Here is a 20697-nt window from a genome sequence, read left to right on the forward strand (position 1 = left end):
TAAAAAAAAAAAAAATGTCCGGCTGCCCTCACCAGTTTGTGGCTCTTGGAAGACAAATGAGCATGCTCAGAACCTTTATTTGGTTTTTATTTTTTTACTATTTGGGGAGTAACTTTTCTTCCTTCTTTAAATTTACAACCAATATTATTTCTACTTTCCTGGTGAGTCTTCTCAACTGTGCAGAATCTGTTTTGTTTTATGGCTGACCACATTTTTGTGGGCCCTTCAAGTCCACCATTAGAAGGGGTGATATTAGCCTGGTAAGTTTTAACAGCCTTTGCAGTTTTACCTCTTTGTGGCCAGGTTCCCTCCAGTTCAGAAGCAGACACCCGAGTTGTCTTATGCGGCATTCAAAGTTTTTGTCCTTCTTACTGCTAGCTGATGCAAAAACTCAAGGAAATGGATCATGTAGCGTATATTGATTTCTTTACTGGCACGTGTAGGACTAATTCTTCCAATACTGCTCTTCTTTTTCTGTCCAGGGCATTTTGGGAGCGTTTACCATGGAACATATATAGATCCATCCCAGAGAGAGATACGTTGTGCTGTTAAATCACTGAACCGTGAGTAATTCCTATTTCCTCTCTAATGATGGCAACTATGCTAAGTGGCCTGTGAAAGGAAACCCAGTGAACTCCTGGTGGTTTAAATGCCTCCCCAGATTCATCGCAGCAGTGCTGCCCCGTGTTGAGAACTTTTTCTGCTTTGTTTCTTTGAAAGCGCATATTTCATGGTATTGAGCTGCTGAAGCTAGATTGGTGCTTGTGAAAAATAATATGCAACTCTGGAACAACCTGGCATTTTAACGTTCATATAAAGATGTCCTCGAAACAAAATCACACCTCAAACAGGACACTAGGGAGACCTGCCTTGTTTTGCAGTCTTCTGCTGCTCGCTTCATGAAATGCTACAAAGAGGCACCATCAGCTTGAGTGCCATTTTTATACAACAAAGCCTCGGTGTCCCATGCCATGCTGTTGCACTAGGAGTAGGGGGTGCTAGAGGTGAAGCGTGCCAGGAAATGTCACTAACTACGATGTACCATTAAAGTTTCCCTCATGAAACTTTTTGACACAATCCCAGGCAGGTTCTGGAGAAAAAGGAATGTTCTTGTACCCAACTTCTGTACTGTTTCCTAAACGTCTGGAATGAGGCAAAGCGCAGTACCAGCATCCCAGCGGAGCCAGCCATCCCCAGGGCTTTGAGTGATACACCATGTGTTGGTTGGCAAAGCTTCTCCTTATAAACACAGGCTTGGATCCTACAAATGAGTTCGAGGAATGCTAGATAATCTGTGCCACAAAATGCACCCCCTCTTCCTCTAAAACTTCCGTTTGCACAAGATTGATGGTTTTCAGTGAACCTTTGCACAAATGGAATTTTTAGCAGAAGAGGAAGTGTGTTCTTCTGCAGAGTGCATGGCCAAGCCACAGTTCCCTTGGAAAGCAGACGCACCCTTATGCTAGTTAGATTTAGATTCAGTTCTTGATCTGACAATCCCTTGCTTACTGCAGTGTTAACAGCATGGCATTCAGGTTATCTGGCTGGGGTGTTATTCCACAAAAACCAATAGGTTAGTTCTCCCCCCCCCCCCACCCATAGTTTGTACTAGTTTTGGCATGTTTGAGAAGCCCTCCTGAACTCAATTTCTGAATCATTTTTCTGAATCATGGGAATCCTTGAGTTTTATGTAATAGCAAAAAGATCTGTAACCTCAGTGCCTTCACACTGCCGCTTTTTCTTCTTTTATTCCCCCCCACCCACCCCAGGAATAACTGACTTGGAGGAGGTGGAAGAGTTCTTGAAGGAAGGCATTCTGATGAAGAGCTTCCATCACCCCCATGTACTATCACTCATTGGAATTACCCTACCAAAAGAGGGGCTGCCACTGGTAGTGCTACCGTACATGAAGCATGGAGATCTGCGAAACTTTATGCGTTCTGAGGAGAAGGTGTGTACAGTTCCCCACCTCAAACACTGTTGCTGTGCAAAGTGTTCAGTCTATGATATTTTACAGATTCTCCTGCCCCTGGTGAAGCATATGCGAAATGCATAGGGGTCTCAGAGTGGGTTGAAATTAATTCTCCCACTGCACCAATTGCCTCTTGGGCTTTGCTCGGTGCATAGTTTTCCACCTTGCACCTATGCAGCAAGCCAGCCCTTGAGACCCTTCCTTTCCACTCCACTGAGAGGAACAAAAGCATTTTAGGTAATCCCGATTCTGGGCCTATTCTTGGGTTTGTGTGGTGGTACCCACTTTGTGACTGGTTGTTAAGGAAAGGGGGTACAGAGAGCTGTAGGTCTGTCTTCTCTTTTCTTACAGTTTGATTTTGCTTTTGACAGGTGATACAGTAGAGCCCCACCCTTCTCCCATGTAACCACAGTGTCTCTTTCTGTTTAATTAGTACTTTCTCCCTGTGTCAGAGACTCAGTACCCTAGGGGAAGCAGTGCGACTGGTTTCTGGGTGTGGTAGACAGGAGATGGTGAAATCCATCCTGCAACACAGCAGCGTTTGGTTAGCTAAGGCATTCTTGTCAGGCACCTGGCAGAGCATTTCGTTACGTACAAACAGTCTGATCTGCAGCAGCTTCTACTGCTGCAACAAGGTGTGGTAGTTCCAGGGTCCTTGGAGGAAAGGTTTTCCCCACCTACCCACCCTTTTTTTGCTGACTTTGAGTCTTCCTGAGCAGGGAGGAACGTGAGCTGGTGGCTGATGCATCTGCTGGTAGAGATGCACTGCAGGCTGTTTTCTACCTCCCAACCTGGGCAGTGCAGAACTGGCTGTTTTCTTTTGAGATCTGCAATAACACCGTCCCCTCTCCCTCTCTTTCACATTGGGGAGACAACCTGAAACAGAGCTGGAGGAATCTCTACCGTAGACAGGCTGCAGATTCCACACACACACCCTGTGTCCACTGTCATTTTGCCATATTTGTTTGCTATGATCAAATATGGTGATTAATGCCAAGAAATCAAGACTTCTGCTGATCCATGGAAAGAGGCACTATGCTGTGTGTCCAAGGAACTCTTAATGAATGGCTTCTTTCTTGCCTTAGCGCAAAGCTCCAGCGATGCCCTTCAGCCCTGAAAAGTAGCTCCTAGCAATTCCAGCTCTGTAATGTATCCCTCCCTCCAATTTTACTGATTATCTTCCATTGGGTGAGTGCTCTCTGTGGAATGCAGCAGGGCTAATCTGCACCCATGTTTGGAAATCTAAGGACAGAAGCATGCATTACGTATGAATATTTTTAACAAACCCTGACAGCTTCTGTGAAGAATCAGTTATGGGACGAGGCAATTTGAAGCAGGGAAATGGCCGCCTAACCATTGCCCTGCCTGCCTTTCTCCCCTTGCAACTCCTTTCCCATCCAATTTCCCTCAATAGGTTTTCATGGGGAAACACACATTTGGAACACTAGGGTGAGAGGGGATTGCAGGGTAAGTGGTGGGGGAAGGGTTAATCACCTCATCCCTCATTGCTTCTTTGCACTCAGTTGCACACTCTAAAAGCTGCTTTCCCAAGAAGTATCCATCAGAACTGTGGGTATGACCTAAGAACACCACTGCAGATCCCATGGAAGGTCCATCCAAGGGCAAAGCATTTCTGTGTAGGACATAGCATGAAACCCTCATGTCAATTGTCAGAAGTGACAGGTGCATCTCTGTATGTGTGAGACCTGCAAGTTTCTTGCTGTTTTCTACATGAACAGGTTTTCTATGTAGGAAAATCTCTGTCATATAAAACCAGCACTCATTCAATTGGTGCAGTATAGCACGAGAGGCTTTAAGGTGGAAAGACTAAAATATAAACTTTTAAATCTTGTCTGACATGAAAGTCTGGCATGACCTGTGGTAGTGCCTGCTATTTCTTTCTAAAAGAGTTTGGAAGAAGGCCATACAGCAATAGCCTCTTGTTACTAATGAATATATATTACACAGAGTCCAAAATCTTCATGGGCCCTAAAGCCAAGGCTTTAAGTACCTTCCAAGAAGCTGTCAATAACTACACTTCTTCTCAAAAGCTTTTTTAAAAAAATTGTAGTTCATAATCTACATCCCTTTCAAATTATGCACTGTTTGGGGAACAGCACCTTTTTACAGCATTTGAGGTGCTCTTTTTTCTACTTTGTGAATATGTATATTTCCGTCCCCTCACCCCCATATGGTACATTCACTCCTACCGAAACACAGTGTGGAATACTGTTGTAAGCCTCATTCCGTGGGACAATTATGTTCAGTTTGTGACTAATTAGTCCCAGGTAACACAACTCCTTCCCCCCTCCTCCATTATAATTAATTAGTTGCTCCTCGTTATCATGCCATCTTGGAAACTTTTATGTGCAGACAGAAAGTCACGCTGTTCTTGCCGAAGCATCACTTGTAAAAGTACCAAACAAAAGTTAAAAAATGTTGTTGGGTTACACTTTGAACTTGTATGGGGAAAGGCAATGAAAGCCTGTGCCAACTAGAGGGCTACTTAGACACACACACACACACACACACACACAAAATGACAGTCAAGTCTTAAGAAGGGAAGAGCCACAGAAGTCTGATTTCCTACACTAGTATCACATTGATGTAGGTTGTTAAGTGTCTCCTGTGCGTACATCATCAGGTGACAGCCAAGTTTCTGTTTTGCCCTGTGCACACACAACAGGGAAGCATCAACTGGCAGAAGGTATCCACAACATATTTATGGATCCCGCTGGATACATGTGCCACAGTATACACCGAGGAATACCCTCAATTTCCTATACAAAAGTGATGACTGCATAGAAAATCCATCTTGCATGAAGAGGCCCTGAAATTAACTTCAGCAGTGCTGGCTTGAGGGCGCCACCAGCAAGCAACTCAGCTCTCCAGAGGAGTATAAACTCCAGAGCCAGATGGAAAACTCACTTTGCATTTCCTGAATGTCAGACAGTCTCCTTTTTTTCTCCCCAGAATCCTACTGTGAAGGATTTAATAGGCTTTGGGTTGCAAGTGGCTCGAGGGATGGAGTATTTGGCCCAGAAGAAGTTTGTACACAGAGACCTTGCTGCCAGAAACTGTATGTAAGTACTTAAACAGGCATGCCTCTGTGTGAATGCACACAGAATCTTACTATAAGGAAGGAACAGGCTGGGGGGAGCTTATACTTGTAATTTGTCTTAGTCCAATCTAGGCAGCCCGATCAGGCATCCGATCCTTCTTCCTAAATGATTTCTAGCGTCTCCACTGGAACGTTGTCTTTGGGGAAACTGTTGTTATTAACCTGCCTATGGCTTATTTTACTTGCACCTAATATTGAGTTGACAAATACTGTGCTGTTACTTACTTCATGCAGACTCACCCCTCGCATCAGCTGGTTAAGCATCCCATGTATAACCATGCCTTAATTGGGAGAATGAGATTCAGCCTGGTGGCTCTTGGTTGCTCTTTCAGCCCATGTCAGTCGCTGTAGCGCTTGTTCTTGTTCATTACCTGTGGGCTGCAGCTGCTGGGAACAGTGCAGTCTCCACGCCCAAAAGGTGCAGTTCACCTGGCCACCATGTTTCTCCTGACCTATCTGGTCCTCCTTGTGCTTTCCAGGCTAGATGAGACCTTTACAGTGAAGGTGGCAGACTTCGGGTTGGCCAGAGACGTCTTTGACAAGGAGTATTACAGTATCCAGCGACACCGCCGAGCCAAGCTTCCAGTCAAATGGATGGCCCTGGAGAGCCTGCAAACCCAAAAATTTACCACCAAGTCGGACGTAGTAAGTGCAGATGAAAACTGTGGTTAATATTGGCCCCACAGGAACCATGATTCCCATAGCTAGTCCTCAGCTCTTTCCTTTCCAGACTGCATAATCTCCAAAGCAAAAGGCAATGGAGGAAAGGTCTGACTGGGGAAGGTTGTTCTGCAGAATCTCGCTCCTGCTGGGTCTGCCTTCGGACTCCCCTATCGGCACCTGCTCCCAGGGTATAAGGATCAGATAGACTCTGGCCATTTATGCATGGCTGTTTCTTTGTGGTAACCTTTCGACTACTTTGGGCCTTTGCCTTGATTATGCTTGCATTTTCCGACCGTCAGAAGTCACCTTGCTCTCCCTGAACATTTCCGTTCATTTTGCCCGGGTTTTCTGGATGCTGCCTAAACACAAATCCAGAAAATGCGGGCAAAATGCACGGAAACATGCAGGGAGAGCTAGGTGACCTCTGACGGTTGGAAAATGCAAGCATAATCAAGGTACAGCCCTGAAGTAGTCGGCGCAAGGAAACAGCCATGCATAATTGGTCTCTTCTTCCTGGGATAGAAGCAAAGCTCTCCTTCTGCATCGGTGCCATCCTGTTGTTATCCTGTGTTTGAGGATGCCACTGATGGAAAACATTCAACGCAATCTCTCTTTGCCTTCTGGGCCTTTTGGATCACAACACTTCCTCTGTCCTATTCTGCTGCTCATCATCCCAGGAAAGAATAAATTCTGCCTCTTCCTGTTTTTTTTCTTTTTGCGCAGTGAAACTAAAGCAACAGAAACTGCATGTTATTCATTCAGGTCAGATTTGCCAGAAAAAAAGATGCAAAGAGAGATTGTCCGTGTGTACTATGCTTGGCATTCAGCCAGGGTTTGTGACTTATTGAACACAAAGGACCTGATGCAAACTTTTGCCAGTAGATGCCCAAAGGGCAATTTGGATCAGCACTTTTGATGCAGCAAGAGACATACTTTCTCTTACTGTTTGCACATGGCTCTGCCCCTCTGAAATTGCAGGGGGAAAGAAAAGAGGGAGGTATCCTGATGTTATCCAAAGAAAAGGTATATGAACAGTAAGGGGTGGTCGAGGTTGAGCCTAGTGGGCACGAGCCCTTTGACGCTTAGGGCGCTTTCATACATGCTGAATAATGCACTTTGAATCTACTGTCAATGCACTTTGTAGATGAATTTTATTGTGTGAAATGGCAAAATCCACTTGCAAACGATCACTAAAGTGCATTGAAAGTAGATTGAAAGTGCCCTTAGACAAAGTGAGCATGGCAGGGAGGTTTGGTAGTGTATGTGAAGTGCTTTGAAGTTGAAAGCAGGATCTAAATGCTAAGCAAACAAGCAAGCCAAGTGCTCTGGCTGGCTGCTGCAGGTGTAGGAATGTGTAGTGGTGGTGGAGGGGCCACCATCAAGGCTTGGGAGATCTCAGGGTTAAGTAGGATGGGTGAGGAAAGACTGTAAGTCCCAGGAGCTCCACCATTCATTGTGTGGGTGGGTAGGGGTGTCAAAATGCCTAAGGCTCTCAAATCCATATTGTCTGCTCATGTCATAAAACACCCCCTCCCCCCACTTGGCTGTGTAGTCAGCTTCATGCTGAATATTTTTATCAACCTGTGTGTGAAAAGGCACATCTTAACATGGTGGAACTGTTTTGTGCTAAATGAATGGGAAACAGTGGAGAATACTGAGGAATCACATGACCCTCTCTCAGGTTGGTGCTGTTGTTGGCTGTTTCACCCCACCTGTGGGTTCTAGATGGCCGTATGTTTTCTGCCCTGTTCTGATGTATGCCTGTCACCCTTCTGCCCAGTGGTCTTTTGGGATCCTCATGTGGGAGCTGATGACACGAGGGGCCTCCCCATACCCAGGAGTGGATCCATATGATATAACCCGCTACTTGTTGCAAGGAAGGCGGCTGCCCCAGCCTGAGTACTGCCCAGATTCTCTGTGAGTATATGAACTTTTGACAGGGCCTTCCAAAAGGCTACTCTAAGGAAGGAAGCCCCTTGCATTTTGTAGAGTAATAGGATAAGATGGCATCCAGCTGATTTCCATTATAGAAAGTCCTTGAAGTAATAACTAGATCAGACCTATATTTCAACGTATATGAGGAGAGCAGGCAATCATCTAAGTCAGAGTGGATGTCTAGAATTCTGTGCTAAATTAAACAGAGGATGCCTAGAATTCTGTGCTAAATTAAACAAGTCAAGAGATTTGCTATTTGGGTGATTTAAAACGGGGGAACACAGATTTTGGGGTATATTTAGATGAGAATATGATAGAGAGGAAGGTGCATGGGAGCATGGGAGCAATGCATGGGAGCAATTAATCATGATGGCTGCATGCTAAGCTGTGATGAGCTTCTGTGTGACTTGTTTCTTAGGCCCACATGTTCATTTTGCCCTTCCCCCCTTCCTCTCTAGCACACAGCAGGATTAAGGATCCTTGGTTTAAAATTAGTTCCAGTTTGTGATGACATACAAATGCAGGTGTCCAGGTGAATCAAAGTTTGCTTACACCCCTTTCATATATCATAGGAACCAGAGGTAGTTTCAAACCAGGAATGCTTAATTGCATTCAATGTGCAAAGGGAAGGGAGTACACAGGCATGAGAAACAAGTTTTCTTTGTGCTTGTTGTGGCAAGATGTGGGCTGATATTAGGTATGTTTGAGGGGGGAAATGAAAGGGCCATGGGAAAAGTTGTCTCATGTCAGACCTTCTGTCTGACTTTTATCTAGCCCTCACAAATATGACTGGTAGAATCTCACAAAGGTCTAATTGAACAAGAGCCGATTCTGTTCAGGTGAGCCAGATAACCAGTATGTTGTGATTTTTATGTATTTATTTGCATTCATCACCTTGTAAGATCTATTTCTTGTGAAAGGGCCTTTCTGCATGTTGAACTGTCTGATCTGATGAGGTTGCTAAGTGAGTATTGGCCAGGAAGACAAACCTGGTGAGCCTCTTTTGATTAGATCCTGTCAGGTAGCAATTGCAAAACAAAAACAGCTTGTCCATCAGCCCTCTGGATTCTTTCAAAGACCACAAACTCTGTGCTATAACGTTAAATTCTTTGTTGCATGGAGCTGTCATGATCATCCAGAGTTATAGATCCCCTGAGTGCATTTCCCCCTCCTTGCATTCCTCATTACATTCTTACATGTTACAGCTACTCAGCCTACTTGCCCAATGTTCCAAAGCCCTCGTTTTCCACATGACTCCCAGTTCCACAGAGGGATCTCTAAGGTCACAACGCCTTCCCACTTCCACGTGTGTGCTGCTTCCCTTTGGGTCTATGTGGCATAAGATAATCGTGGAGCATACCATAGTACAAGAACTGGCAAAAGGGGCCATTGGCTATGGTTGGGGGCATCTGGGAAGAATGAGGACTGAGGAGTTGAGACTGGGGGTAGCTCATTGAATGGCATCTGGAGAGGAGTGTGGAGGACATGGATATGTGTGGAGGACATTGTCCATGTCTAAGCACCAACAGGATATTCTGCTGTCCTTAGGATCTGAAACTAGTATGCTTGTCCAAGGAGTTTCTCTGCTCTAATATAGTTGCATTTATTTGAGGCAGGTACACATTGATGCTGAACTGCTGGGCTCCAAGCTCTGAGGAACGACCAACTTTCTTGACCCTGATCCGGGAACTGGAGCATATTGTGTCTTGTCTAAAAGGGGAACATTACATCAACCTCAACGTTACCTATGTCAACCTCAATCAAGGCCAGCCGTTCGCTGCCTCAGCCCACAGTGAAGATGACCTGGACTCTAGTGAAGAAGAGGCTGCTACTGGGTACTAAGTGGATACTCTTTGAGGGAACCCATTCGAGTCCAGCACAGACTTATGCAGGCCTGTACTGCGGGTTTTCCAATGGCTTCGCTCCGCAGTCTGTGAATGCTTTCTGACTTTTACTCTTTGGGTCTTGACTTGCAGCAGTCCATATTCACCAGTGGTCCTCAATCCTCCATTTCGACACCACCTATTTTGCCTGTGCCTTGTGGATTCAAGAAAGCCTTAGACTGGACCTTCTGTAATAATCTCTGCTCTTCTGGTTGGAGTGGGGATGGTGGCTCAAAAAAAAAAAAGCAGAGATAAGCTTATACCTTGCATATGATGTGGGGCAGGTCCCCTTAAGATCTTAAAAAGAGACATATTCATAATACCTGTGAACCTGTGTGCAAGGCTGTGGTTGTTGCTATGAAGTAATTTAATTTCTCAGCCTGTGGCTGAATTTGTATATAAAGGAATACATTGGCCATATGCGTTGTCCATATCAAGGTTAATATTGTTCAGCATCCCATTTTGTGTCCATTCTGTCTCATGAAATCTTATACATTATATGTGTTTGGGCTGAAGGTCTGTTTTGATAAGCCAATATGAAAATAGGGGAGGGGCCGTGGCTCAGTGGTAGAGCATCTGTTTGGCATGTGGAAGGTCCCAGGTTCAATCTCCGGCATCTCCAGTTAAAAGAACTAGGCAAGTAGGTGATGTGAAAGACCTCTGCCTGAGACCAAAAAGCCACGTGCAGCAATATCAAGTGCTATCTGAACCAAAGCATCTTTGCTCGGATTTATCAGGAACATGCATACTTTTATGACCTGAGGTGGTACAAAGCATTCCCCCTCATTTCTGAAGGAGGAATGAGATCTCTGGCTGCAATACAGAACTGATGCCTTTTCAGAGGAATTCAAAGCTTCATCTGAGGAACAAAGTGAGAAGATGTGAGCACAGATAGGAAGAAAGGGGGGAAAGGGAGTTGGGGGAGCATGAAATAGATGGACCCAGGGGAAGGGAACCTTTACCAGAATCCCGTCCCCTGCTACCCAATAAGCCAATGATTGGAGAGGGGTTTGAGGAAACTTCACCAATCTACTTAGCAAGTTCTCTGGTCTCACTTTAGGAGATTCTGCTAACTTGATAAAAGACTATAAGTGGTACTATTTCAGTATAAGGAGTCGTGTGGCATCTTAAAAACTAGCAAAGTCTATGGACCTCAGCCTGCTTCCTTAGATGCATGTAGACAAGCTAAGACAAACAAGTGAGGCAATTCTATGCCTGTGAGAGAAAACTAGCGCCTGCAAGTGGATGATTTCCCACAATGCCAAAGGGCATTAGAGAAGCCCCTGGGAGCTGCTCCTTTGCTATTCAGTTGAAACACTTTGAAGAAAAAACACCACAACCCTATTGTGAGCTGCACATATGTTAATTGTGACTGGAAAGGGTCCTTAAATATACAAGACCTTAAGTAGGTCCTGGTGCTACCAAGAGCCCATGTGTGTGCTTGTGCGTGCACACAAATGCGCGCACACACACACACACGCCAAAGCCGTATTTAAACTTAGTGGCATTCTTCGTCTGTTATAGAATGGCTTGACTGTTCACAGTCAATTGCTCTTCTAGTTTGCAGGAAGGTGGCAGATGCTTCTCTGAGCACGAACACTCAATTTAAAAGCTTTCTAATAGCGGCAAATTGTTCCTTAAATCCCTGCTTCTTCTGCTTGATTAAATAAAGCTTATTGCTAATAAGAACATTAACTGCTGCAACTTTCCTGCTCAGCAGCCATGCTGGTCGAGTCGACTGTGTGCAATGGCTCAGCAGCCATGCTCCTCGCAGCAAAGGATGCTTCCTCTCGCCCTTGTTAGAAAAAGGCAGGATTGCAAATAGCCAAAGGGTCCCACTTTATATTACCTTATATGCACCACTAGAGGGCAACAGCATTGAAGGATTAAGGAATTTGGATTGCAGCTGGGTGCGACTGAGAACGTGGCTTCCTGAACACCAGCGTTCGCACTGTGCAATGCGATTTGCTCAGATCAGTCCACTCAGTATCATGTTAGGTATGGATAGGACTCAGCTGGAACTGAGAGCATGGGCCACACTGGCTGTCCGTTTTAATACAGGGTGGACAGAATATGTGGCCCCTTAATGTTGCCACAGGACTCTTCCTTATTTCTGTCCACAGCTGCAAGAACTCTACCCAGTAGAGACTCTGGCTCACAGGGATGATATAGAAGTATGCCCCATTGATATCAATGATGTGACATCCAGTGGTGTGTATAGGATGAGACCTACATTTAGCATATTCATTTTGAGATATATCCCACTCTATCCAAAGGGCTTTGGGTGAATAATACACAAATAGGACATACATAGATGATCATGGGGGACCCCCCACAAAAAAACACAGCAATTTTTTTTAAATGGGGGGAAACAGTAATCTGTATTCTTTTGTACTGTGTATTCCCTCCATGCTGTCCCATTAACTTTTATAGCAGCAATCTTCCAACCTTCTGAGGATCCCTATAATAGCTCTATGGGAAGCCTGGAGACTAATTTTATGGGTACATTTGCAGGAACAACTCCCCAGTGGTTCAAATTCTCATTGGTGCCTCTGAGGACAGCCATAGTCCATCAGTATTTTGCATGCCTGCTTTTTTGGGGACGGGGGGGGGGAGTTCTTCCAATGGGAGTGAATGATAGTATCTTCCCTCCTTGAGGGATCTGCAGGCAACATCTTCACTGCCACAGAAAAAGAGTCCTATGAGACCAGGAGCTGAACCAACATGCTTCTGATACTCAAATCCTGCTCACATGTGATTTTTTGGGAGACTGAAGTAGTCACATTTCATCATAGTGCTTTATCAATGGTATGCTGCCACTACTCTTTCACATATATATTTAGGTAGCAGTTCCTAGTTAACTTGCAAGTGGGGATAGCTAAAAGTGATGGGAAATATGTGCAAGCTCTTTGAATTTTTTGAAGGCAAGTAACACAGGACTAAGTGGATACGGCATAATGGTAAACAAGAATTTTGGAATAACATAAGGCAAAAAAGATACCTTAAATGACAGCAGAAAAAAATATAAAGTTAGGAAAACAGAGGAGCGAACAAATCAAGCATATGGGAAAATGCACATAAACAAACTTTGTTAGGATTTAAACTCTGACAGCGGGAGATGGAAAATTAAGCTTCCTTGTCCCTAGAAAGCTGGGTTCCAAATAGGTGTCCTTCCCATCATTGCTTGCCTAGGAGGAAGAATGCCTTCCCTTTTAGGAGAAAAGTTCCTAGTTTCAAAAATAACTACGATTCCCTATAGTTAGGTGATTTGAAAGGTAAACATTCTGGTTACATTTCAAATTGGCACAAAAGTTTGGAGATGTCCTTGTCAAGACAAAGGCCATTTACACACCAACTTCGTAACATTTAACAAGACTTTATTTATTTGTTTCTGCACTTTCCCCCCTCCGTTTGGGGGTGAAACTGCTTTGAAACCATTTAATCGCTGTGGTATCTGCAAACACTTATAGCATGATGTTTCCACTTCCGCTGTTTCAGGGATGATTTCCCCCTGAGGAGCGGACATGTTTAAAATGCTATACATTTCTCTGCCCCCTGTTGTCAGCTGTGTAGCCCATCTCTCCTCCCCTCCTCTTTCCCCTGGCAACCATTTCCCATGCTTTCTAATTTTTTTAAAAAATTAATGCATTTGAACTACTAAAGGAACACTGGGGCGTTGAAGTCTTGGATGAGACAGTCCCAGGGTGCCCCGCCGCCCCCTCACCAGCCTCCAGCAGCATTTCCCCATCTCCGTGACTCCCACGCTGGCTCTGCAACATCTGGGCAAGGGGGAAGTCTGGGTGCAAAGCAAAAACATAACTTTCTTCCCCAGATGGACTCTTTTTCAGGAGTGGGTGGGCGGAGTTTCAAGGATGGCTTTCAACGAAGGAAAAGCAGCCCAGTCAGACGGCAGCCAATCACAACGCAACGTGCAAAACAAGCACACACAAAAGGAGGGGAAGAAGGGGGAGTGGCCCAACGACATCATGAATGACACGGCATTCCCTTGGAGCAGGAAAATGCAAACAGGTTCTCTGGTGGAATGAATACCACAGTGAAAAGGGCGACATGTGGACAGAAATTTGGAATGCGCAACCAAACGTCCGAGATCGACCTAGGGCTGTTGAATTAAAAAAAATTCGGTATAGTTCGGATTCGGCCGAATTCAGCCCGTTTAGATTAGGGATATGCCGAAGTCCGAACTCCCCCACTTTGGATCCGTTCAATTCGGCGGGAATTCAAAGTTCGGAAAAAAATTCGGCCGAATAAAGCCATTAAAAACACAATCGCGCCTTTCCGCGGCTCTGGGGAGGCATTTTTGGGCTTAGAGGTCCCAAACTTTCAGCAGAGCTTCAAAGGTCGTTTATTGAAAGACTCCCCAAGTTTTGTAAAGATTGGGTCAGGGGGGGCTGAGATATGGGCCCTGAAAGGGGTCCCCCCCCACCCTTAATGTGCATCTCTCAGCAGAGCTTGCCGCCCACGCACAAAGTTCCCAGCCCCGACAACAGCCGAGACGTTTGCAAAGCAACTGCAAAACAACACAACCTTGTAAAACAACACCTTTGCAACAGGGAAAACCAGAAGACACACAACTGAAACCTCCCCCCTCAAACCAGGGAGCAAGAGACTCGAGGGGGAACACACACCCCAGGCAGAACCGACGAAAGCCCCCTTTGGCTTTCCCCCCACCCACAGAAACTGCTCCCTCCCCACACACACACAGACTCTGCTTTCCCCACACACACACACACATACACAGGAGAAAAATTATAGATTAAAGCCCCCAAAGGGGTCTTACTGTGGCTGTCTGCTGTTCCATCAGGACGGGCTGGGGAGGACTTGTAATCCAAGATGATTCCAATTAGGCACGGGACGTTTTGCTCTGGAGATGCACACACAGGATCGGCTGATCCATTCATCCCAAAAGGGGAAAGGGGAAAGGGGAAAGCCCATATCTCGGGACCCCCTGACCCAATGTTCACAAAACTTGGGTGGTCTCTTAAGAACACTGGTCTGAAACTCTGCTCAAAGTTTGGGATCTGCACCCCCAAAAATGCGCCCCCTGCAGCCACGGAAAGAGAAAAGGGGGGGAGGCGATATTTCTGCCCCCACTGAACCCATCTTTACAAAACTTGGGTAGTATCTTAAGAATAATTGTCTGAAGCTATGCTGAAAGTTTGGGGGCTATATCCCCAAAAAAGTGCCCCCTGCAGCCACATAAATGGAAAAGGGGGGAGGGAAAAGGGGGAGAGCCCATATCTCGAGACCCCCTGACCCAATGTTTACAAAACTTGGGGGGTATCTTAAGAAGCTTCATCTGAAGCTCCACTGAAAGTTTGGAGTCTGTACCCCCAAAAATGCGCCCCCTGCAGCCATGGAAAGAAAAAGGGGGAGCCCATATCTCGGGACCCCCTGACCCAATGTTTACAAAACTTGGGGGGTATCTTAAGAAGCTTCATCTGAAGCTCCACTGAAAGTTTTGTGTCTGTACCCCAAAAAATACGCCCCCTGCAGCCACAGAAAGGAGCAAATGTGCACAAGCACCCCCCCCACACACACAAGGATTTCGCTCTCTCTCTCTCTCTCCCTGGCCGGGCCGCACATCAGCTGATTCCTCCAGTACTCAATCCTGACTGATTGGCCAGAAGAAGACCCAGCTTGGCCACCGATTGGCCGGGGGAGGAGAATGCTGCTTACTGACGGCCCCGAATTTGCCGAATTTATTCGCGAACTCCCAAACTCGCTGAATTCGTCCCTCGGTTGCCTGCCAGTTTTGAGTTCGGTTCCTCCCGAACTAAAAACCACCGAATCAGGGGAAATTCGGCTGATTTTCAGTTCGGGCCGAACCGAATCAACAGCCCTAGATCGACCATGAGGATAATATGCTGTGAGTGCTTGGTGTGGAAATGGCCAAGACCTCAAGTCTTGTGGGTCTGAGATCTTAAACAAAAAAAATGGCTGCCTTTTGTTTAAGAGGTCTATCTGAGTTAATGTATAGAGCACATATTATCTCTATCATAAATGGCGTTCGAAATGTTCATTAAACATTGACTCACCCTGAAACTTATTCAGCGTCTTCATTAGTTAGGAGGATGAAATAGTGGACAATACTTATCAAATTTACACAAAACTGGGACAAATTGCAAACCCTACAGATAACAAGCTATCTACTCACAATGGTTTAAATAAAATGGAATATTATCAGAGTAAAGTGAATGAAGATGCATAAAATTTTACACATGGGGAAAAAGCTAGATACATAAGTATAGTTTAACGTATGTACGTATGGATTTCATTTATATGCCGGATGGATTAATGATTGCCTGAGCAATAAGATTTCTAGGGGGGAAATGCAGGTTAAAGTGGATGACAAATTGTACATGTCAAGCATATGATACTGTAGCATTTTTAAACCTGACATTATAGAAGTGGGAGACCTGCTAGGGCTTGAGGGAGGGCATTTCCCCCCTCCCCTACTATTTCCTCTTCCCTTTCCTGAAAGCTGCCATAGCCTCTCCCCTTTTCCTGCTTCCTTCCTTCCCACCCACCCACCCACCCACCCACCCACTTTCCTTCCTAGCCAATTTACCTTTATCTGCCCCTCTGTATTCAGTTTCCCCACTTTCCCAGCTAACTAAAACCACAGCTGTGATAGTGCAAGCTGCCTAGGATGGTTGTGAAACCGTGTAAAGTTCTCCAAGCACATCCATCTGCAATAGGGTATTCTGCTTTATGATAAGTTATAGGTGGCCTGCCCTGACCTGGATGGCTCAGGTTTACGGTTGCTAGGTCCCTCTTTACCACTGGTGTGAGGTTTTTGGGGTGGAGCTGAGGAGGCTGGGTTTGGGGAGGGGAGGGACTTCAATGCCATAGAGTCCAATTGCCAAAGCGGCCATTTTCCCAGGTGAACTGATTTCTATGGGCTGAAGATCAGTTGTAATAGCAGGAGATCTCCAGCTACTACCTGGAAGTTGGTAACTCACGCTAGGCCAGATCTTGGAAGCTAAGCAGGGTCATGTGTGTGTGAAGTGTTGTCAAGTCGCAGCCGACTTATGGCGACCCCTTTTGGGGGTTTTCATGGCAAGAGACTAACAGAGGTGGTTTCCCAGTGCCTTCCTCTGCACAGCAACCCTGGTATTCCTTGGTGGTCCCCCATCCAAATACTAACTGGGTCAGTGGGAGCCATTAGATTGGGCTTTATACAACAAATCTCAGAACAGGCTTCTTCTTCTCAGCAAGTCATGGTGGCTGAGACACTGATTACTTATTCTTCTCCAAAAAGTCTTCAACCATGAGTTCCATGTTTCCATTGAAACTCAAAGAGATGGGAGCGTACACTCTAATTATTTCAAACTCAAGCCTGCCCTTGAATATTGCTCAGTAACCACCATTTTGGGCTTTCCACCTTTGTTCTGTTCATTCCATCTTATAACAAATTCTTTCCAAATCTGTATTTTTGCTCATTTAAGGCTTTCCAGAAATCGGGATGCTTCCAGCAGATCACAGAATGTGTGCTTTATACTGCCTGTAGAAATAGAAGTCATAGCAAAGCATTCATTTGAGCTAAGTGTGGCCCTAGCCTCTCATACCTAGCTTCCCCTGGCACCCATGGACTAGTGTGCAGGACTAAAGGAACTATGCAGAGAGCCAACAACGCAGCAAGCCAATGAATGGGAGAAACCCAGACACTACCCTGGACCAAGCTGTACAGTGCCAGCAGGACCCTGCAGATGGCAAGCAGTGCTATGGATCCAGGAAAGGAAGTGGCACAGTAGTGGAGGAAAAGACTGTCTCCAACCCTGCCTGCAACCCCCCTGAGCCATGGAAGAGCTGCTCCCTTTCAGACTATGAACAGGACATTGTAACATTTGCATAACTATCAACGTTGCTGCTCTATCAAGATCAGCCTGAAGACCAGAGCGAGAGACAAAGGTGCTCCCCCTCATACCTTGAATTCCTTTCCTGGGATAGCCTGGGACCAGGCTAATCCCATCTTCCAATTCAACCTCTTCCTCTCACACCCTCCAACCCCTGACATCTGCCTAATATCAATAATTACTCAATACTTGTCAGCCATCAATAAATCTATCACTGTATGAATGGCTTAGCTCCCATCCCTTTCTCCCTACAATACCCCAACACTTGAGAAGCAACCTTACCTTTGCGCACCCAAGACCACCTGTCCGATGAGTCACCTTGCCTCAGGGCACAATTTCTGTATAAATATTGCCACCCTCACATTGGCAGCTTGTTACTCGTTTCTCCTGGATCCAAACGACTGCCCCATGCCATAGTACGGCTTCCTTATCGCTAAGCGCTGGCTGCTGAGAGATCCTATTTTGCTGCAGCCTCCTCTGAAGACCTTGCAAGGTAGCTATAAAATCCAATTTACCCTATCCCTATTAGACTTCTGTGTGTGTGGTTGTATTGTTTATTGCATTGTGTGCTTGTGTACCCCCCCTTTCAATCCCCCAAATAAAGATAACCTGTTTTAGTTTAAATTGCTTCCTGTTTAGTTTATTCCTCTTGATTTACTCATCCTTCGTATACAGAGGTTCAAGACTCCGCTTTAAATCAAGCCCCTCATTAGAGCTCTAAATTAGTCTCCAATAAGCTAATTCCCCCAATTTGATTATTGGAGATAATTCCCCGTAACATACGGCTGTATCTGACTTGTGGAAAGGTACTATATTCTGAATATGCAATATGGACAAACGTAAAGCAAGTAGGCAAATGATATTCTTTTTATTTCACATACAACTACTTAAATCTGAGTTTCCAAAGTGCATCTGATGTCTCTTTAAATATGTTACAAGACAGTGCTCATCTGTAAAAATGAGGCTGGTACTTAGCCACCAATACTTCAATGCTAGGCAATAAATCAAGGTTACAGGATCTCAGTCACCAAGGTAACAGTGAGTTTAGTAATACTGACACAAATATATAAATTGAATTTCAAATGCACTCAATTGTCTGTATTCCGTATTGTCTGTATTGCTTAGATTGAAAACATGTTTGTTGTTCTGGGTTTAAAAATATTCATCTTCAGAGTTCAATGGTCATTCCATTATCCATGCATTCAGCAGTTTGCCTCAACCTGCTTATGAGCGTCTCCAGGAGAAGTTTCTAGGTTTCTTATGAGTCATCATTTGGATAGTCCAAGCACAAGATGAAAGGACATTATTCAGACTAACTATTCCAAACAAGGAGAAGAAAAAGAAGAGCTTGTTTTTATATGCAGACTTTCTCTACTTTTTTAAAGGAGAATCAAACTGCTTACAATCTCCTTCCTTCCTCTCCCCACAACAGACACCTTGTGAGGTAGGTGGGGCTGAGAGAGTTTGGAGGGAACTGTGACTAGCCCAAGGTCACCCAGCTGGCTTCATGTGGAGGATGGGGAAACCAACCCAGTTCACCAGATTAGAGTCTGCTGCTCATGTGGAGGAGTGGGGAATCAAACCCGATTCTCCAGATTAGAGCCCACTGCTCTTAACTATTACACCACAAACTATTAAAAATGAAAAGCAACATGTCAAAAACACATAGTTTGGTGTAGTTTAGTGAACTTCACAGAGCTCATCAAACACATTTTTTTAAATTCTTTTTAATCTCAAACACAATTTTAATACACACTGAAACATCCAAACATATCCAATTATGTTTAAGAATGCAACATCTGATCTCTAACATTAATGCCTACTTACTAGGCAAGCCTCTGAAATTGTGTAATGGTAGTGCTTAGGAACAGGGCGGAAAGCATCTGAAAAATGTAAGTATCCATTCATAGATTCCTGAGTGATCCTAAGGCATTCAAGGAGGATCTGAACCATAGTCTGCTCTCTTAAACAGGAAAATACTTTATTGCTACAGATTATGCTACAGCATGATACAGGGATAATAGCTATCATGCCTACTGGTTATGGATCTAAGGAAAATAAAACAAAACATGATACTAAACTAAACTTAACAATACAGAAGAGTTACTGTCAATGTTGAAATGGATGTTTCAACCTTCTAACCCTTCCTGCCTTTGTTGGCAGGAAGCTTCTCCCAATCCAGATTTAGGGGACTCCCTTCATGTGGGAAAATGAATCCTAATCTCCCAATCAACCCATGGTGCACATCCCACACATCTCAATACCCAGATCATGTTTTAGAAAAACTATCCATATTGCCCTCTCTGGCAGGTAGAGCCAATGGTTATCTGTCTGCAGAAACGTATCTCTGCTCTTGCTGATCTCTTGGTACATTTTATGGCTCTCTCCCCTGTGAACACAAATGGCTGTCAGAATCCCAAGGACTTCCTGATGCACTTCAAAGACCTTTGAATCTCCATATCACAACATATGCAACATTGGTGGTGGGTGGAAAGTGCCGTCAAATCACAGCTGACTTATGACAACCCCTGTAGGGTTTTTAAGGCACGAGATGAAGAGAGGTGATTTGCCATTGCTGGCCTCAGCATAGCAATCCTGGACTTCCTTGAATTCTCCCATCCAAGTACTAACCAAGGCCAACCCTGCTTAGCTTCTAAGTTCTGATGAGAGCAGGCTAGCCTGAGCCATCCAGGTCAGGGCCTGCAACATTACCATGTTGAAAAATGCACTGGATTAAAGACATCAGTTAACTGTCCACTAATGAGACATCTCATTAACAACATATCAATGTTCTTTCCAAATTAGTTCCCATACACCAATATGATGTAAAATACAAATGGAGCAGATATGATTAATTTCCCATATTACAGAATTCCATTCCACACTGCTGTACTTTGAGCAGATTTGGTACTCTGGCTAAGGGCAAAGCTAGACTATATTGTGTATTTAATTGTTGTAACTCGCCCTGAGCCTGGTTTTGCTGAGGAGGGTATGTCAAAAGTCCAATAAATAAATAAATAGTCTGCACAACTGTGCAATTCTTATCTGATTTTTTTTAAAGGATTGGAGTGAGGAAAAGCCCGGATATCCCTATGGACAGAGGAATCCAACCTCATGTAGACACTTGATGCAATTCGATTATGACAGTTGTGAAGTCAGCCACTACAGCAAGTGTAGTCCATTATAATGAACCATCATGAAGCCATGTAAGAACATAAGAAAAGTCATGCTGGATCAGACCAAGGC

At 44.8% G+C, this 20697-nt stretch overlaps 1 protein-coding gene across 1 annotated transcript in view; it reads left to right on the forward strand.

Annotated features, from left to right (window-relative positions):
* MST1R (macrophage stimulating 1 receptor) overlaps positions 1 to 9533 on the forward strand; it is a 70349-nt gene extending 60816 nt beyond the window's left edge. Inside the window, exons 15-20 of the mRNA XM_056854680.1 lie at positions 483 to 563; positions 1770 to 1951; positions 4946 to 5055; positions 5573 to 5738; positions 7537 to 7673; positions 9308 to 9533. Coding sequence (XP_056710658.1) covers positions 483 to 563; positions 1770 to 1951; positions 4946 to 5055; positions 5573 to 5738; positions 7537 to 7673; positions 9308 to 9533 — 902 coding nt within the window. The remainder of the gene's footprint in view (positions 1 to 482; positions 564 to 1769; positions 1952 to 4945; positions 5056 to 5572; positions 5739 to 7536; positions 7674 to 9307) is intronic.
* The last annotated feature ends 11164 nt before the right edge of the window (positions 9534 to 20697 follow it).

The sequence above is a fragment of the Euleptes europaea genome, chromosome 1, assembly GCF_029931775.1.
Source record: "Euleptes europaea isolate rEulEur1 chromosome 1, rEulEur1.hap1, whole genome shotgun sequence".
NCBI classification, from domain to species: Eukaryota; Metazoa; Chordata; class Lepidosauria; order Squamata; family Sphaerodactylidae; genus Euleptes; species Euleptes europaea.